This window comes from Cupressus sempervirens, chromosome 10, assembly GCF_028749045.1.
Source record: "Cupressus sempervirens isolate cs-2001-9-10 chromosome 10, ASM2874904v1, whole genome shotgun sequence".
Classification (NCBI taxonomy): domain Eukaryota; kingdom Viridiplantae; phylum Streptophyta; class Pinopsida; order Cupressales; family Cupressaceae; genus Cupressus; species Cupressus sempervirens.
The window spans coordinates 254,625,456-254,645,170 of NC_143127.1; the positions used below are offsets into that span (position 1 = coordinate 254,625,456).

General features: G+C 36.2%; 1 protein-coding gene across 1 annotated transcript in view; it reads left to right on the forward strand.

Annotated features, from left to right (window-relative positions):
• Positions 1 to 6,963: 6,963 nt before the first annotated feature.
• Positions 6,964 to 19,715, forward strand: part of LOC149533591 (transducin family protein / WD-40 repeat family protein) — a 57,068-nt gene continuing 44,316 nt past the window's right edge. The window contains exon 1 of the mRNA XM_089807178.1: positions 6,964 to 7,222. Coding sequence (XP_089663304.1) covers positions 7,133 to 7,222 — 90 coding nt within the window. The 5' untranslated portion in view covers positions 6,964 to 7,132. The remainder of the gene's footprint in view (positions 7,223 to 19,715) is intronic.

A 19,715-nucleotide genomic window follows, 5' to 3' on the forward strand; every position in this document is an offset into this window, starting at 1 on the left:
TTTTATCATACTCTGGTCTAATTTGTGCTTGTGTTTTGAGTTCTTTGGTCTTGGAAAAATTATGCTCTAACGCAGATTCTTACACCTTTTACATAACAAGGTTCATCATTTCCAAATCTGGCACTCCTACCATCATAGTGTTCCAAGTGCTCAAATTTTGATTTATCACCAGTCATGTAGTGAGAACAACCACTATCAATAATCCATGTATCATTCTTGCTAATATGAGAAATGAAGGCTATTTTATCATTTTCATCATTTAACTCATCTTTAACAGCAATGTAAACTATTTCATCTTCATCACTACTATTAGTGCCTTTAGCCACGTAACAAGATTTCTTACCTTTATCCTTGTAGTCTTTATAGCTTTTGAAATCTTTCTTTCCTTTGTACCTATCATGCTTCTTTTCTTCTTTGCCTTCTTTGTTTGGACACCTTGCAGCAATGTGACCAACTTCCTCACAATAAAAATAGATTTGAGGTATTTTACCTTTGTTCTTTCATTTGCGTTTAGGGAATCTTCTTGCAAGTAGGGCTTTAATGACTTCAAGGTCATCATCAGAAATTATCTTCATCTTCATTGTCAGAGTTTTTTCTTTTAGATTTTCCACCTTTCTCCTTGAGTGATAGTTTATCTTGAAATGCAGACTCAATGCTACCAGAGTTAGGAACATGGTTATCAAAGTTGTCTAACTCAAAGGCTGTCAACCTTCCCACTAGTGCATCCAAAGCTATATCATTTTTAGGATTGCATCTCATTTCTCAAATAACTAAAACTCTAATTGAATAAATAGGAAAAAGAGTTCTAAGTACCTTTCTGACCACTATTACATCATCTATTTTCCCTCCTATGGCTCTGATTGCACTCACGCTTGCTTTGATTCTTTTACTGTATTGTGCAATGTTTTCATCTTCTCTCATCTTCCTTTGATCAAACTGACCCCTTAGAATTTTTGCCTTAGCTCTCCTCACATTTTCATCTCCTCCATCAATATGTTTTAGCTTGATCCTCATTTCATGAGTAGTAGGAAAATCCTTGACTTCATCAAATTTCGCATAATTGAGAGTAGAGGCAATGTCAATCATCATTATGTTGTGATTCTTCTTTTCCATAATTTGATCCACATACAAAGGTCCAACAAGTGCCACATACTTGTTCTCTAGGTATTTCAGGCCTATTTCCCCAATGGTTGCCAAACGCAACTTCATGAGTTGCTGCCATGCTTGGAAGTTATCTTTGTTCAACTTAGGAATTTCCCTTTTGTAAGGCATCTTGCTCTTTAGCTTAGGTCCTTGAAACCTTATCTGCAAGCACCAGTAACTCTAATATTAATTGTTGGAAATGGAAAAGAGTAACTGGGAGGGGAGGGGTGAACCAGTTACTCCAAAAACAAATCCAATGTCCTTTTTAAGATGTCAACATAATATATAAACCAAATCTTGTTGTAACTCGATTAACACTGAATATTCTGTTGTAACTCGGTTAACACTGAATATATTATTGTCGCTCGATTAGCACCAAGATAATTAGGTCTTAAGATATTAATGTAATTAGCCTTTATTGAATTAGTTGCAGAAACATAAAGGAAATAACATGAACGCAAGAGATACCAAGATTTAATGTGGAAACCCAATTTGGGAAAACCACCAATTGTAACTAGTTATTGTTTTTCACTCTTTTGAAGTCAACCCTATTAGAAGCCAACCTTGTTAAAAGTTACAAAACACATTGTTAGATGTGACCCTATTAGAGGATTTAATTCACCCTGTTAGGAGTGGCCTTGTTAGAGGTCTTCAGACACTTGATCTAGAAATGCCACCTTGTTAGAGGATTTGTTGAATAGTCGTTAGGCTAACTCTGTTAAGAGATTTGATTCACTACTAGAATTATTAGAGAGTAAAAATGACTTGACTTGATTGTTGATGTAGTTGACTTTGCTAATTTAGATCTCAGTTCTAGCTTGCATACTTGATTCTCCTTGATTAGAATGTTCTTTGTAGCTCAGTCAACTTAGATGCTCTTCCCTTTATAGATATCCTTCAAATTCACTTGCTTTATTCATCTTTTTCAATTCTACTTTTCAATCCTCAACTTGACCTTTCATATATATGATTCACCTTGTCAAGTTGGCTTGAATACTCTTTTAAACAAATAATTATCATCCCTTAGGTCAGCTAGTATTAACCAATGAATTTATCAAACTTAATATGTTGACAATCGACTAATATAGAATTGAGTACTCGGTCAACACAGAGGATCCCTTTGTTAATCGACCCTACTTAGCTAGAACAAGAGTTCTAATGTTAACCGACCCAACTCGGTCAATATTGACTTCACTTCATTACCGACTGAGCTCGGTTAATACTGTCTCTAAACTTGGTTATAATTGAACACTTGACATATATAGGAAATTGCCTTCGATGCCTAAGTGAGCTCAGCTATCACTAACTACTTGGTAAAGGCTTGGCATTTTGTGTGACATCAAAGACAACATACAATTGAATAATTGTTTTCAACAAGGTGTACTTCTTAAAGTACAAGTTAGATGTCTTTGTTTCATTTTGAACCTTTAAGACATTTTTCGAGAAGTAGTCTAGTATTTCTATCAAGCCTGTACGCAGTGACAATGACAATGAATATGTGAATCAGTCTTTCAAAGATTTTTGCACTAAGCATGGTTTGTAGCATCAGTTCATAGTTTTCCACACTCCTCAGCAGAATGGGGCTACTAAGAGAAAGAACAAAACTTTATGGGAGATGACCAATTGTATGATACAATCTCGAGATATGAGTCCTTCTTTTTGGATCGAAGCTATCAATTGTACCAACTATATTAAGAATTTGATGCCTCATAGGGAATTATGACATTTGACTCCTGAGGAGGCTTAGACTCATGTCAAGTCTGATATTTCTACATTTTGTATTTTTGGTAGCAAAGCTTGGGCATTTATTCCAAATGCACAATGGAAAGTCATGGAGAGGAAGAGTCAAGCACTCATATTTTTTGGCTACTACGAGGATGCAAAGGCATACATGTTATTTAATCATGATTTTGGAGAGGTCTTGTTTCGACGAAATGTACAATTTGATGAGCACTATCCTTCGATGGAGCCTCCATCACTAGCTTCTCCCTCATTACCTAGTACTTCCTCCTCCTCTTTATAGGATTATTTATCTTTCAAGGAATAGTTTGATGATGATCCACCTTTCCCTCCTCCCCTTGATGTTCCATGAGTACCCAAGTGGGCTTGTGATACTGTTTGTGCAATTAGAACTATGGTAGGAGATCCTTTAGATTCTCATTGCACTCATGCTCAAACATCTGGTATTGGACTTTTGAGTCATGCCATTTTAGATGATCCACAGAGTTTTTCACAGATGACATGACACTCGGATTGGGATAGGGCTATGGATGAGGAGTACACTTATTTGATGATGAACCACACTTGGGATCTTTGTCCTCTTCTAAAAGGAAGAGAGTTGGTTTGGTGCAGGTGGTATACCATACCAAATATGTTGTAGATGGTTCTATTAATAGGTACCAGATACATCTTGTTCTAAAGGGATTTTCACAGGTGGAGGGTATTGATTACTCCAAGACATTTGCTCCTATTGACAAGATGAATTCTATTCGCCTTGTACTCTCTCTTGTAGCTTCTCAGGGATGGACATTATTTTAGATGGATGTGAAGAGTGTCTTTTTGCAATTAGACCTACATAAGGAGATCTATATGGAGTAGCCTTAATGTTTTGTGCATGACTCTTCTATAGTGTGCAAACTTTAGAGGTCCTTATATGGTCTCAAACAAGCCCCTCGGGCTTGGTATTAGAAGATGGAATCCTTCTTGCTTTCATCACATTCAAACACTGTCATTCTAATCCTATAGTGTATATTCAACATCATGGGGCTCGTCTATTGATGATCTCATTAATACAAGTAGCTCACCCTCTATGATTCAAAGTGTTCAACAAGCTTTGAGAGAGCAAACTGAGATGACGAACCTTGGACTTCTACACTATTTTTTGGGTCTACAGGTTGTTCAGTCTTTAGATGGGATAACCATACTCCAACATAAGTATGCTCTTGATATGCTTTAGAGATTCACCATGCTTGATTGCAAACTTGCTCCCACACCTTTCTAGTCGGATGTTGTTTTGTTTTTTGTTTTGGTCCTAGTTCTATCACATGGTCTTACAAAGAGCAGTATGCCCTTACATTATCATCTATAGAGACAAAATACAAGACAATTGTGTTAGCTAGTCAGGAGGTTTTATGGCTTTGATAGTTGACAAAGTTTGGATTCCCCCCTCATAGTTCCACCTTTATTTGTTGTGACAATCAAGTGCTATACACATTTCTCGCAACCCAGCTGAGCATTGGAAAACCAGGCACATTGAGCTTCATATGCACTTCATCAAGCATTTGATTTGAGATGGTTCTCTTAGCTTGGAGTATATTCCCACTGCTGAGCAAGTTGCAAACATCTTCACTAAATCTTTTGCATCCCTGCAGTATCTTTAGCTGCATTTTATACTTAGGATGAAGGAAGTTGTCCTTAGGGGGTCTCAATGATGAGTCCTCCCTTCCTTCTTTTGTTTTTAACCTTCTTCTATCTCTTTTTGGAGTAGGGTTTTTCTCACATGGTTTTTCCTATTTCTCCGTTTTTCAGAGATTTGGTTATGCTGGGTACCTCATCAAGACATGTTGCCAAGACCCATTTTTTGCTTTCAACGTTGCAATTTCCTTGCTTTTTCTCCATTATTTGTAGCTACATTATTGCTCATCTTAAGGGGGGGAGGGGTGTTAGAGTAGAGGATTAATTTAATTTAATTTTATTAAATTACCTTTACTCCCTTCTTAAGATTTCCCTTTATGACATGCATTCCTATTTAATAATTAAGTATTAATTATTAAATGTCATTTACCTCTTAGAGTTTCCCTTTTAGGTTTTATGATCTTCTTCTATAAGGATTGATCAATTTTAGATTTCAATTCACTCTTTTAGTTTGATAATATATTCTTGCATGTTTTCAGAGCCATAACCTTACCTTCTCTTATCTTTTTCTTCTCTATGATAGGTTCTTGCATACATGTGTTCTACTACTAGATTTTTTTGATTTGTACTCATCAAATTCTTCTATATATATATATATATATATATATATATATATATATATAGTTAAAGGTCCTATCTTTCTCATAGGCAAGAAGCATTCACAAAAGGACAAAGTTCTTAATCAGAACCCCACATGTCTTCATAGTATGAAACACACGGCTCTCACATGAAAACAACACCACTTTGGCCAAGACATTCTTGGGGGCACACTGTACCCCTAGTTGGACACACATTGTATGTCCCTTATCTAATGACTAATCCCCAACTAGAGAATTTAACCACATCACTTGTGTGCCCTTTACAATTATTCCTCTTCCTTGTACTATTCTTCAAATTTCTTTCTTCTTTTCTCTCTCTCCTGAGTAGTCCCCTTCCAAGCCTTACATAAATGACGTATATGCCTTTCAAAAGAGTGGTTTCCAAGCCATAACACCTTTTTGAAAAAGGTTTTTTTTAACCCTTTCATAAATATAATTACTACTCTCTTATAAGAGGGATTTTTATAACATTATTTACTAACATTTATTTAAACCAAAGGATTATAACATCCTTTAGTTCTATGAGCCTTTTAATACTTATTTCTTTATTTCATAGCTTTATCTTCTCTTAGGGCCCGTTTGGTTGCAAGTATAAGAATGAAGAATATGAATGCATATTGGGAATAGGAATGGTTATCTAATAACAACTATTTTTTGGAATGGGTATAAGCTCATTTTAGAGACAACATGAGAATATATATTCCTATTCCCTATTCCAATTGACAAACCAAATGGAATATAGAAAACGTATTCCAAATTTTCTATTCCTATTCCAGGGGCCCGTTTGGTTGCAGGCATAGAAATGGAGAATAGGAATGCATATTGGGAATAGGAATGGCTATTCCAATAACAACTATTTTTTGGAATGGGTATAAGCTCATTTGAGAGGCAAAATGGGGATATGTATTCCCATTCCCTATTCCAATTGACGAACCAAATGAAAAATAGAAAATGTATTCCAAATTTTCTATTCCTATTCCAATAACCAAATGGGACCTTAGAGAAAAAGTCACATAACAAAAGCAAGGAGGAGGAGGAGGAAAAGAAGGAGCTAACAATGAAGAAAGAGAAAAAAGGGAAGAAGAAGGTGGCCATAAAGGAGAAGACCAAGGAAAACTAGGATATGGAGAAGAAGAAGAAGATGAGCAAGGATAAGAAGAAGGAAAATATGAAGGAAAATGATAAGGGAAAATGATAAGCAACAAACATGAGGAGAATAAGAAGAAGAAAGAGAGGAAAATACGAAGGAAAATGATAAGCAACAATATGAGGAGAATAAGAAGAAGAAAGAGAGGAAAAATGAGAAAACGTAGCAAAAGACGCAGAATAAGAGATAATATAAGCAATGAAATACAATGAGATATGCTTTCTGGATTTGATTGTGTAGAGTTTTTTATCATCAACGTTTCGGATCATACTACATGATCCATCATCAGGATGCAAGAGAAGAACATGCATCCTGATGATGGATCATGTAGTATGATCCGAAACGTTGATGATAAAAAACTCTACACAATCAAATCCAGAAAGCATATCTCATTCTAATGGATTGTGGAAATCTAATAGATCTTAGTGAAATACAAGTTCTATATCTCTCTATCGATAACTATTGCACCTCCTTTAAGTTCAAATACTAATATAAAGATCATTCATGTTGTATCAAAAAATATCCACTAATAAGAAACATAAATATATAATTTCTCATTATTACGTTCTACATATTTAATAAAAAAAACTACCAAAAAGTAAAACGAAATAACGAAATAACACAAAAATATGTACACGTTGATCGCCCTGCCGTTTTCTTACGCAAGATTGTTAAACCCTAGCAGCGACCATTGATAAACCCTTCCAAATGCATGCCCATTTTTAAACCTCCTACCATTCCGGTTAGCATCCTTCTTACTTGTTATTTTCTCATTCCAAGTAAAATTTACAGTATTTGCTCTGCTCTAGAACGGAGGAATTGAGCTGAAATGCCTCTTCAAAACTTGAAAGATGTCTTCACTGCATTCAGTCCTTCGGCAGATTTTCTCGCCATCAGTACAGGAGATGGGCGCATCAAGGTATATTTTCCTTCCTTGTTCGCCCTTGTATAGTTTTCTTCTCTTCACTAACGGGGATTTATATTTCTCTTGGATGTATTAATATAAAATTCCAACACGAGTAAAACAGTCGCAGCGCAATGTTTTTATTTTCTTCGTGTAAAATAATTTATATTAGCTATTAAAATATTCTGCTTTAAGGGCACATTGTAAACTTCGTCTGGCCACACGAAATAGTTTGAAAAAACCTTTCACAGGTGAAGATAATACCCTAAAGACACCACAATCCACTTGGTCTCGAAGGTATAGGCTGTGTAATATTGTCCTCTGAAGTCTTGCCTTGATTGCCAATGCTGGGTGAAGCGACATCCATCTCAGTTTGCTTGAAAGTGGTTTTATCATTTCGAATAAATTAGTTCCGCGTTTTCTATTGTATTTCAGGCTCTGTCTGACGTTTTAGCTAGTGATAAAGGCAGTGATGATTTAAGCCTTATTGATGTTTATTTGTATTTGAAAATGCCCAGAAACCAAGTCCTTTGGGGATTGGTATCCAGCCGAATTTGATCCGATTCTTTACATGATGTGTTGGACAACTGGGAGCATTTGAATAATATAGAATTGATGAAAAGTGTCACGGCATATGATGTGGTGGACAACTATATGACTATTTATGGGAAGGGAGCTGTAGTTAAAAGTTTCAAGAAGCTTTCTTCTAGAGCTGCAGAGAGGATTCCAAGATGCTTGGGCTGTAGTTGGCATTATGGATATTGAGTCAATACCTAAAGGGGTAAAGCATAAGAATGATATGTTACCTGTCTTGGGTTTTCGAGGAAGAGACTTCAACTGTAACCTAGAAGAGAGCTTCAGAGAGGATTCCAAGATGCTTGGGCTGTAGTTGGCATTATGGATATTGAGTCAATGCCTAAAGGGGTAAAGCATAAGACTGATATGTTCACTGTCTTGGGTTTTCGAGGAAGAGACTTCAATTGTAACCTAGTGAAAGATTGATGTCACTACTAGTTTTTGAAGTAGTACAGGATACATTTCTTTAAGAAAAGAAAATAAACCACAAAATGGGATAATGGTAACTATCCAAGTGAAACTATGGGCCAGCTGAAAAAATGATTGCCTTCTGATGTACCCTTTTCAGATGATCCTAAATCTGTTAATGTTTGGCAGTTTCAATGGGATTAACTCATGAGACTAAGCTGAAGTTGTACATATTATATATGTGTGTGTAGTTAAATAATAAACTATTATATAAATTAAATATTAATGAATAGACATGTCCAATGAAGGGACATATGTATCCATATCTCATCCTCAATATAAAGAGAGATTGCCGTACGTGGAACACACATACCAAGAAGGCAGTGCCACTACATTTGCAAGCGATCCATGAAAATCAACATGGTATTAGAGCCATGTTCGTTTGAAGAAAGCCTTAGTGCTTAAAGGAAGATCCTACATACCAATTATTTTCCTTACCTGTGAAGTGTTATTGGCTCCTGCGGTTGATTGACAATATGGGAAATAATATTCCCGTGACTTTGCATACACCAAAGTTGTGTCTTTAGAAACATTGCTGATAGATTGAACAACATCATTGTTTTTAGAAAAGGAGATATATTGGAAGTATTGAGTGGACCTATGTAACACAAGAGAGTCAAGCCTTGCAGATTCTTCACATTCACTGTCCCTGCCTTGTAGAATCTTCATAGTCGTTGGAGAGTCAAGTTTTGTAGAAGCTTTCCTCACACTCTGCATATGCAACGATCAGTTAAACATTAGGAGGGCATGTAGTTGATTGCCCAAATCAAGTCTTGTGAGCTTTTTTGTGTTGTTGTTGAGATATGCGCAAAGAAGTTTTATAGCACCATTCTTAATCTAAACGTTGGCAGTATTTGCATGCTACATGATGGAGCCCCTGTTTTTTGCAAAAATCTAGGCCTCCATTTATAATGTTGGAGAATTGGAAAAAGACAATCATTGATGACAAAGGTCAAAAGACACTTGAGGCCTAGAACACGATGATAAGATATTGTTATCAATATCAAAGATGTCTAGGAAGATTGTTTAACATTTCAAACTACCATTCAATCATCTCTAGTGGAGTTGTTTTGAAGCATTTTGGAAGGAGAATATTTCATTAGTAATTTGGATGAAGTTTCTGCAATTACAATTTAAGCCGAGCCATTAAATTAAGAAGCACAAAGTTTTCATAGTGATTCAACTGTTAAGTTTGGTAAATTTGGTATTATAGAATGCTTAAGAAAATCTGAAGATACCTGTGAAAGCTTACATTTGATAGTATACCAGATATATCCAAAAGAGCAAGCATAACGGAAAAGGTCTCACGTCATATACAACAACATGCATTGATTACCTTTAGAGTGAAATATTCGATATTTGGCAGAGACAAAAGGAACATCAAAGACAAGTATCAATAGTCACCGTTTTACAATTTTCAAGCAGCCAGGAAGACCATAATGTTGAAAGATCATCAATATTGATAGTGAATGGAAAGACAATGTTGGAAGAGATTTATTGGCTCCAAAAGGTCAAATTCATCGAATAAAATCATTGGTAAAACTTGCATATCATTGTTTGTGAAACAGAGCATGTGTTGTCATTGGGTAAGGTTCAGATATTACATAGCATCCTTGGAATGGAAGGAGGGCGACTCATCAAATGTTGTTTTGGATGCATCAAGAGAAGATGTAATACAAAATGACAATATACATAAAAGCCTATATTTGGAGATGTGCTGAGGGACTTATGGTAATAATGATATCGAGAGACTCAGAAATATTAAAGGTACCATCGTGAGTTTAGTATATGCAAGGACTTCAAAATATTGGAAAGCATGACAAAGCTTGACATTTTCAACCTTAGATGAAGTAGTTATTGCACAGTTGGAACAACAATAACAACAAAGGAGCAAATAGTATGCATTTCTTCAGAAGCAAATACAATCTTGTGATGCACTATACACTACAAAACGAAATTCTTGTGTCCTTGGAGGACGTAGCGATCATGAGGATTTCGGTGCCTATTTTCTCACAAAGCCACTGGAAACATATCTAATGATATATTTTTTTTCGCAGGTCTATGTGATGTGCAATAGGGAGGAGCATTACCAATATGAGCAATAGAGAATTTGACCTTCGAATTGCTTGGAATCCATGAGACGGGAGTGAACATGTTCTATGGTTGATTGATCGTTGTGCAGAGACAGATGTGAGGACTATTTATCGCACGAGTGATTCACTGCTTAAGTGACCCATCTCATATGCTTGGTCATACAATTGTATCATCTGTAGGAAGTTATATTTTGATTATGAAATTATATATTCATAATTCATTTTCATTAGTAAGTAGTTGAGATTAGGTGTCGTGAAGGGATGTATCCATTCCTTATGCACCTTTTTGTAGTTTATAAATATATGATACAAATCAAGCGTGAAGAGAACATACGGACAATTCAATTTCCCAAAATTTTATATTCCCAAATATATTATATGCCATTTGATGTATTATGTTATTTCATTGTCAAATGAATGGATTTTTGAACTAAGCTTGTAAATTCCAGATTATTGAATAAATATATTTATGCAATTCTAGAATCAAACTGCATTGGATAGATCATCCGTAAGGAGTGTCTCCAGTTCATTTTCATTTCCGACATGATCAGTAAGAAATACTTATTTATTTTATTTGCTTGAAGCTTTAGAGTTAAAATATTATATAGTTTCGTCTTTTATAATTATTATTTTAATTTTATAAATAATTTATATGATAGATAAGTGGACAGGATCAATTATAGCATTTTAAAATCGAACATCATAGATATTGAGAAATATTTAATTGTTTCCGAATCTATGTTTGGTTCGTCTCCGAACCACAGGAATTAAAATACATTCCAAATTGTTTTAAAATTGCATCTATTTATTTGATCTATCACACCTTGATTACTAAATTGTTTATAATTAATGTGCGTAGAATTTTATAAAGTTGTATGTTTTAAACTTATAATATTGACTCTATCATCCTTCGACATTGGTCTTTATATTTTTCATAATTCGCAATCCATACGTTGGCAATTATTTCATTTTTTCCCTCTGAAGAGTTAATATATTCATTTGTTGCATTAATTCATATTTATCCTTATTTCAAAAACTTTTATACAATCATTTACTTTTGTTCTCAGTTCATAATTTTCAATTTAAAAGCTTTCAATAATTCTTGCCATTTTGGAAGCTTTCATTGCTTTTGCATTCTAACCAATCTACTATAAGCATCTTGGGTTCAAGTGTTTTGTTCAGGATTAGGTACGCCTGCCTTGTTTTTGTAGAGCCAAAAGTGTAGGGGATTTGGATTGAATCGATCAATCCCGTCAAGTTGGTCTTAACCAATTGGATATCCCAACATTGAGCAAGCAAGGCTCGTAGGATTCCAATCTAGGGTTTTGGGAACCAACACTACACATGTGTTCCAACATGCAAGGCTCGTGCATATGTTGTCTACTCATTGAACCACCATCGAGGATACACGGTGATTGAATCATGAACCACAGGCAAATGACTCAATGATGTTGTTAGTGGTAATTTAATTAGCCCAAAATATTTATTATTGACCGTCGATAGCATTTATGAGTGAAACATTTCCAAGCATGCAAAACAAATGCTATTGATAAGAAACTAACATGGTAAAAGGGTGAATAAGTTAGTCTTGTCTTGATAACTGCCGCCCACGTGGATACCTCTAAGAGTATTTGGTGAATATCATATGTTGATATTCTATAGGCCATTAATTAAGAGTATTTGGTGAATATCATATTTTGATATTCTGGAGGCCAATATACTCATGTGATATCAAAATGGTGAATATCGTGTGTTGATATATCATGGACAATTACTCAGAGTATTTGGTGAATATCATATGTTGAAATTTTGGAGATCAGTACTCATAATATCAAAATGGTCGATATCTTCTGATCAAATATATCGTTAAAATTTGCCCTTCCTAATATTATCAATGGTGTAATATTATCATGTGTTTATCCTCCCTAGCCAAGAGAGTGTTAATGTTTGGTACCTTCAGTTCGATAAACTCATGAGACTAAATTGAAGTTATATATAATATATATGTTTTTATATGTGATATATATACGAGTGTGTGCGTAGTTAAATGATAAACTATTATATTAAGTAAATATCTATGCTCCACGGAGTTTCCGGGATGGGGACATTTTAGGGGACAGGGACGTGTTTGTGGTACGGGTATGGGTTGAAGCCAAAATTTAGGGGACGAGACCTTAGGGGACGGTTACTAAAATCATAGGGGATTTATTTATATATAGAGACAAAATTCAAATATGCGTATCATAACATTGATAAACCATTCACCATAGACATTTTAGAAGATCAATACATAAAATATAATCAAATGGCAAATACTAAGTACTTCCATATAACAATATCACATACATATATAGCAAAAATCAAAATGCCTAAAGGATGTTGAAATCATAATGAAATAAAGAGAAGTCCAACTAAAATAGTTAGTAAATACTAAACCCAATCTTTCCTCACTAAACACAATCTTTCCTCACTGCTACTATTGCTCTTATGTTTTTTTCCTTCCTCTTAGCAAGTATGTCAAATCTAAAAAATGAGTAGAAGAGTTAGTGTTTTAATGGACCAAATATGGGTTGCATATTTTTATTATGTCTTTAAGATGACCAGGGGCAGTGTGACAACCAAAATTAGAAAAAAATGATTTTTTTGGGGTGTTTTGCCTTTACCAAATTGGCTAGAAAGAAGGGGACGACCAACAGTTTTGGGGATGGATAGGGGACAAGAAAATCATCCCCGGTACTGCTGCTGTCCCCAAGTTTCCTGCCAAAAGAAAATGGCTGTTTCTGGGATGTTTCCAAATTTCCCAAAAGGGGATGACTTAGGGGACAGCCAAAATTTGTCCCCGCGTCCCTGTTTCATCCTTGGCATGGGTACGATCCCAAAACCATAGGGACGCGTCCCCTTGGAACATAGGTAAATATTAATGAATAGACACGTCCCAATAAGGGACATGTCTATCCATATCTCATCCACAATATAAAGAGAGATCATTGCACTTAGAACACACATACCTAGAAGGCATCTGCAAGCGATCCATGAAAATCAACAGAATCTTACCTTAAAATCACTTGTTAAAGTAAAATAAGAAAAGTAATATAGTTGGAATTATTTCTTTACAAATATTTTTTAGTTAAATTAATCTTGTGTTAGATCCTCCTATTTTGTTAGATAATAATTGAATTATATTTCATAAGACCAATTACTTCTATTAGGTTTAGGAATTAAATAACATATATAAGTGCATATATATCAATAATCATCTTAACTTATATAAATTGTGTAGTAATTATTGAACTAACCAAATCGTCAATAGTACCATTTCCCATAATCAACCTTAATAGGGTTTAGAGAGGGAAAACCATAGAGGGTGCTCAAAGAATGTTCAACCCAATTAAGCCCAAGAGTGCACAACATCCAACTAAGACAACTTGTCCCTTGGCTCACAAATAGTAGAAATATCCAACTAAGACAACACCATTCCTCAGGTTGGCCTACTTAATTTGAGGGAACCCAAGTTATTGAGGAAGACTGTTCAACCCAATTAAGCCCAAGATCGTGGAGCATCCAACTACGACAACTGGTCTCTTGACCCACAAAAGACATGAACATCCAACTAAGAAAATTCCATCCATATTGGATGACCTACTTAATTCAAAGGAACCCAAGTTGTTGAGGAAGGTTGTTCAACCCAATCAAGCCCAAGAGCTTGGAATATCCAACTAATACAACTCATCCCTTAGCCCATAGATGGCATGAACATCCAACGACAAAACAGTTCCATCCACTTGGAGTGGCCTATTTAATTCGAGGGATCTGGTCTACTGCCTTCCCCAAACTTATTTCCTTCCATTCCACATATAATGAATAGATATAATGAATGTTAGTTTGATATGTTGGTGGATGATGTTTAATAAATGTTGATTTGATAGAATGATGTTTGATTGCTGAATTATATGCTTTTTGGATCCTTAGATGAAGTAATGATTGATGTGGGTTTGATGATTGTTTGCTTGATCTTGCCGATTGATTGTTGGCTTGATTGTTTGAGGGATTAATGATTGATGGATGAAGGATTTGTTTGGATGGACAAGAGTGATGATTTATAAGTCTTACATAAATGCTTGGAATTAAGGTTCAGTGCATTTCATAAGAATTGGGTCACCACTTTCCGCTCTTGCCCTTGAGTATAATATTTTATTCCCCAAATTGATCCTCTTGGATGTCCTCAAACTAAGCCATCTCCCTTTATCTTTCTATGTGGGGGAGATTTGCACCTCTTCATCATGTTCGCCCTTTGCAAGATCACAAGCTTTCATAGTTACCACCCTTTGGAAGTGTTACAACTTGTCATCATTTCTTTCCCCTGAAAGAGTCATAACCTTTCATGTCACTCTTTGGAAGAGTCGCAACTCTTCATCATTGTTGCCCTTTGAGAGAGAGACAACCTTTCATAATTACCAACTTTTGGAAGAGTCTTAACTCTTTGTCAGTTTTGCCCTTTGAAAGAGTCACAACCTTCCCTAACTAGCACCCTTTGGAAGAGTCAAACCCATCATAACAAATTACCTTTTGAAAGATTCACTTTCTTATTTTCTTCTCATTGCTTTTTTCTCTTCCACTAATTCTTCCTTCATTTACATCTTCCCTTTTCTCTTCCTTCTTCTCACCTCCCTTTGTAGTAGGAGCTGAACAGACATGTCAGATTTGACATTTACAGATAGTACATCACTATGACGTAGAGTAAACCTACTAGGGGGTTACGTTGGAAGATGACCTTTTATGTTGAGCACTTCGTGGATGTTTGGGATGGTATTATTGTGCGCCCTAGCTCGGCATTGGCGCCATGCCTTACACATTTCTCTCAGGGCCTTCAAAGTTGGCTCCTATCGGTTTCAAATCCAGATTGATCACCACATTGATAGAGAGGACTAGATATTTCATCTCTGTACCCTAGCCGTGGTTGAGATAGAGACCAATTTCATTTTTCGCTGCTCCGCCTACTACGAGATTAGAGGAGATTCTATTGCATGTTCAAAGAGTGCAAATCCCTCACGACTTTCTTCAGCTATACGGATTAGAGGTGCTTGGCGCTTTATCTCTGGGAGACTATCCCAGAGAGAGGCTCAACACTACTTTCTTCTCTCCCTTGTTGCTGATGTGGGGGGTGAAGCGACTATCCTGCACCTCTACCACCAATTACTCTAGATCAGTGAGGTCTTGCAGTGATTTTACTTGTTAGTGTCACTCCTCTAGCAACTCTTGACAACGACTCAAGGTCCTTACTCACCCTACACCGTAACCTTCGGTGCTAGACTTCTTTAAGCCAAGGAAGGACCTCGAGTCCTTGCCTTGTTGTTGGCTCCTTGTTTCTTTTATTTCCTGTTTGCTCTTTCCCAGACACCGTTTGGTGCTCTTGTTGCCTATTGTTTCTTTTTTTGTACAATGTTAGCCCCATAGACCCTTGGGTGGTCTTATGTTGGACATTAATAAACTTATCTCCCTTTCATATCCCATTTCTGAGTGTCATAACTTTTTATTTTGTGCCTTTTGAGTATTCATTAAACTTAACTAAATTTTAATTATTTTATATTTCAGCTTTGTTCTTTTATATTTTAATTCTAATTTTATTCTTTCATATTTTGACCTTATTATTAAATCCTATTTTAAAAATGGGACATTACATGCCTTCATGGTTTTGAAACACAAACATAAGCCTCATACTGCATTGGTTTAGATGCAGGTGGCTTGACTTATGTACTCAATGACTACCCTTAAATATTCATAGCTCTTCATGTCCTGCAAAAAATGTCAATGATATTTTTGTGTACGCTGCTTAACCAAATGTTTTTTGAGGATCAATTCACGTAGTATAGACGACAAAAAATGACAAATCAAATAAAACCAATATATTTTACAAAAAAAGAAAAGAAAAGATTTTGAAAACACTGTATTATCATTATTCAAATTTGACGTTTGAAACTTTGCAGTTCTTTAGTGGCAGTTTTTGTGAGAAAAGTTAGACAAAATTATCTGAAGAATATAATGGTAATACATCAAAAAATAGACTTTTTATGAAGTAACTGACATGCTTGATATGTTACTTCACCTACAATTTTTTTGTAAATTATATGCTTTGTTTTGGTTGGTAATAAGTTTTAGATTTTATTTATGTGAAAAGATTTTTACAACAGCAAAAAGTTTTATTTAGATCTACCCTATAAGACCATAAATTCAACTACAAACAACTTACTCCTAAACTTCCATTACATGAGAGCCTCTTAACAAGCTAATAAACTTCAACAAGCTATTCAATACAAAATATTTGATCGCCCATCCTACTGACTGGATCTATTGACATCATCACCCTTGCTCGCGGCAATCTTTCTCATTACGCATAAACCTTTTGCCAGATGTCTTTCTAGTTTCATCGGAGGTTTTCAAAATTGCCTTCCAAAACCACCTTCCACCAACTGCCTCTGCTAGCTTCTGTCCTTTCTACCTCATTCACCATCATCACGAAATTCCAGACATTCTCATCTGGTTTTTCATTTGAAATCCATGCCAAAAAACTACCCTTCTACTTATCTTCGTACAATTACATCCTTGTCATCCACAAAACATAGCTTCCTTCCTCAAAAATTCGGCTCCCTCTTCTAAAATTAGTTGTTTGGAAAGATCACACGCACCAACATCCTTTGTCGACAAGGAATTGCAGACCGGTGCCTCTGCAGCTGGGCATTCGGGAAACCCACCACCTGCACCCATTTTTTGTTTGAAACAAGTAGATCTCCTCCTTCAACTGTGCTCATGCTTCAACATTTTCAATCTTATAAGCCCTTTGGTCAATTCTCTTTGGTCATCAAAGAAAGGAGAAGCGCACTATTGCATTCCCTTCCTCTTCATTAGAAATACATTCATTGTAATTAAAACCATAACCCGGGAAGGGCCATTCCAGCAATGAATCAAGACTCACAATTAAGTCTTTTGGAAACAAAGCCTCCATCACCCAGTTCACCACTGGGGTGTCCTCATTCAACTCTTAACCCCCAAGCCATTATAATGGCTGCTATATCCGCCTGGACTTTTTAATGATGGGTTGACTCCTAAAAAAGCTGCCCAAGCGTGTGCTGCACTGCGTTCATCACTCCTTCTGTCGGGTACAACAACAAAAGCTTCAAACGCTTCTCCTTCACAGGCCCAAACAGAGCGTTCTGTTGCCTGTGAGTTTTGAAACTAAATGTTGGCTCCATGATTTCCAATTACCCACCTTCACACCATGAATTGCCTTGACAAAAACATTACTGCATTTGTTATTTAAAGGCAAATGTCATTATTAACTGACAATTCTTTTGCTGACACCATCATTTCATTCACTTCCATTGCTGCCATTTCCATTCATAATGCCACCTGATAATAAACCTAGATGTCTTTCCATTCCCATCAAATGTCATCACTCCCAACTTCGCACATCTTAATGATTACCTAATGCCCCTTTTAAATTATAAAGTTAAAACCCCTACAAACAAGGTCTTATTTGTCATAATTCAACAAACGATTTTTAAATTTATTAAAAAAAGAGGTCTTTCCAATGGTCACAAAATTCAAACTGTCCCCTGCCAATCTCTTGGAAACTTGCAGCCCGCTTTGAAAGAAAATCTGCTTCCCCATTATCTTCTCTATAAATATGGCTTACCTTGAAATCTGCAAAGCATTCCAACTCAGCTCTGATTGCCTTTACATAGTTTTCCAAATGCCTTTGCGCCCACATTTTCCTAGCACATTTAACCACCAGCAAAGCTGCCTTCATCTTTGCAACATTATTCGACCCATCCATTAATCTAATCCCTCCATAAGCCAAATCCTCCCAAACTAGTTTCTAACTATGACACCAGCCCTTGATGGGCCAGGGTTCCCCTTGGCTGCACCATCAAAATTAACTTTAATCCACCCATCATTATGAACCATCCATGTAACCATTTCCCTTGATTCAACAACATTTTTACCCTGCTTCATACTCCCCATGCTTCTAAATTAAATGCCAGGCCAATGCTGCTGAATAACTCCATCATCTTTGGTGAAAACTACTTTTCTAGACCCATTTCTAAATGAAGCAGCACACATTATCTCCTCAATGGAGCGATCAATTCTCCATAGCAATCTTTTAACAATTTCTTCCTTTTCTTGAAAAATGTGCCTATTCCTCTCCTTTCATATCTCCCATATCACAATGGAGGGAATAATCTTCCAGACATTTGAAAGCATTGCCCCTTTTTTAACCCACGACCAACTAATAAAAAAATCTTTCAAAGTAGGCATCCACAGATCCTGCCAATCTAATTTACCTTCCACCATTTGCCAACATGCTGATGCCATATCACAATTCAACAACAAATGAGCAAGTGTCTCTTCATTGCTGATAGCACATAACACACCTAGCTGGGCCATGAAAACCAATTCTTTTCCTTCTTTCCCTTGTAAGAATCCTTCCTTGCACTGCGAGCCAAGCAAAGGCACTAGCCTTTGGTAGACAATCCTTATGCCAACACAAAACCCCAGCCTCAAAACTTTCAGGCCTGCCCCTAGAGAGCAGTCCATAACCCAACTTAACTGCATACTCCCCTGAAGAAGAAACACACCAATGCACTTTATCTTCTTCGTGAGCATACTTTCCTATTCTTAAAAATATTTCTCAAAGAAGCCTGTTGTTGTTTTCATAGTCCATCCACTCTCCAATCCTTCCATCTCCATTCCATTCCTAACTGGCCTTGAACATCCACCATATAGTCCCTTACCTTTACGCCCCATCTTTCACATAAAATCCTTTTAAGATATTCATCCCTTACAACCTCCTCCAAAACTCGATAACCATTCCAGGATCTCCTAGAAGTTTGCCTTCCTCCCATTCCCTACTGTCCAAGAGAAATGGTTTGTGATCACATGCTTGCAGGACAAAATGAAATTCCAAATTGCTGATCCTTTCGAAGGGTTCCTAATTGTTAGAATTCTCTCCGCTTAATTTGAATCTGAATATTGAGCCCTTAGAGTTTTCACCCATAACTGCTCCAGGCTCCTATACAAGTTCTAGGCTAACTTTGCTCCTAGAGCAATATTCATCAGACTTTAGTCCCTTAAACCTGCACCATCATTCTCCTTTAGCTTGCAAAGTTTCTCCCATGCTAGCAGTGGAAGTTTATCCTCCTCCCCTGAACCATTCCTGAAATTTTTTGTCATCTTTTGTTCCAGCATTTTTATCACTTTTTTGTGATATTAAGGCACATCATTGAAAAGATCGGGACTACAGACACCACAGATTTCAACATTAGAATGCATCTTGTTGAGGTCAACCAATGCCCCTTCCACCCTTCCATTCTCTT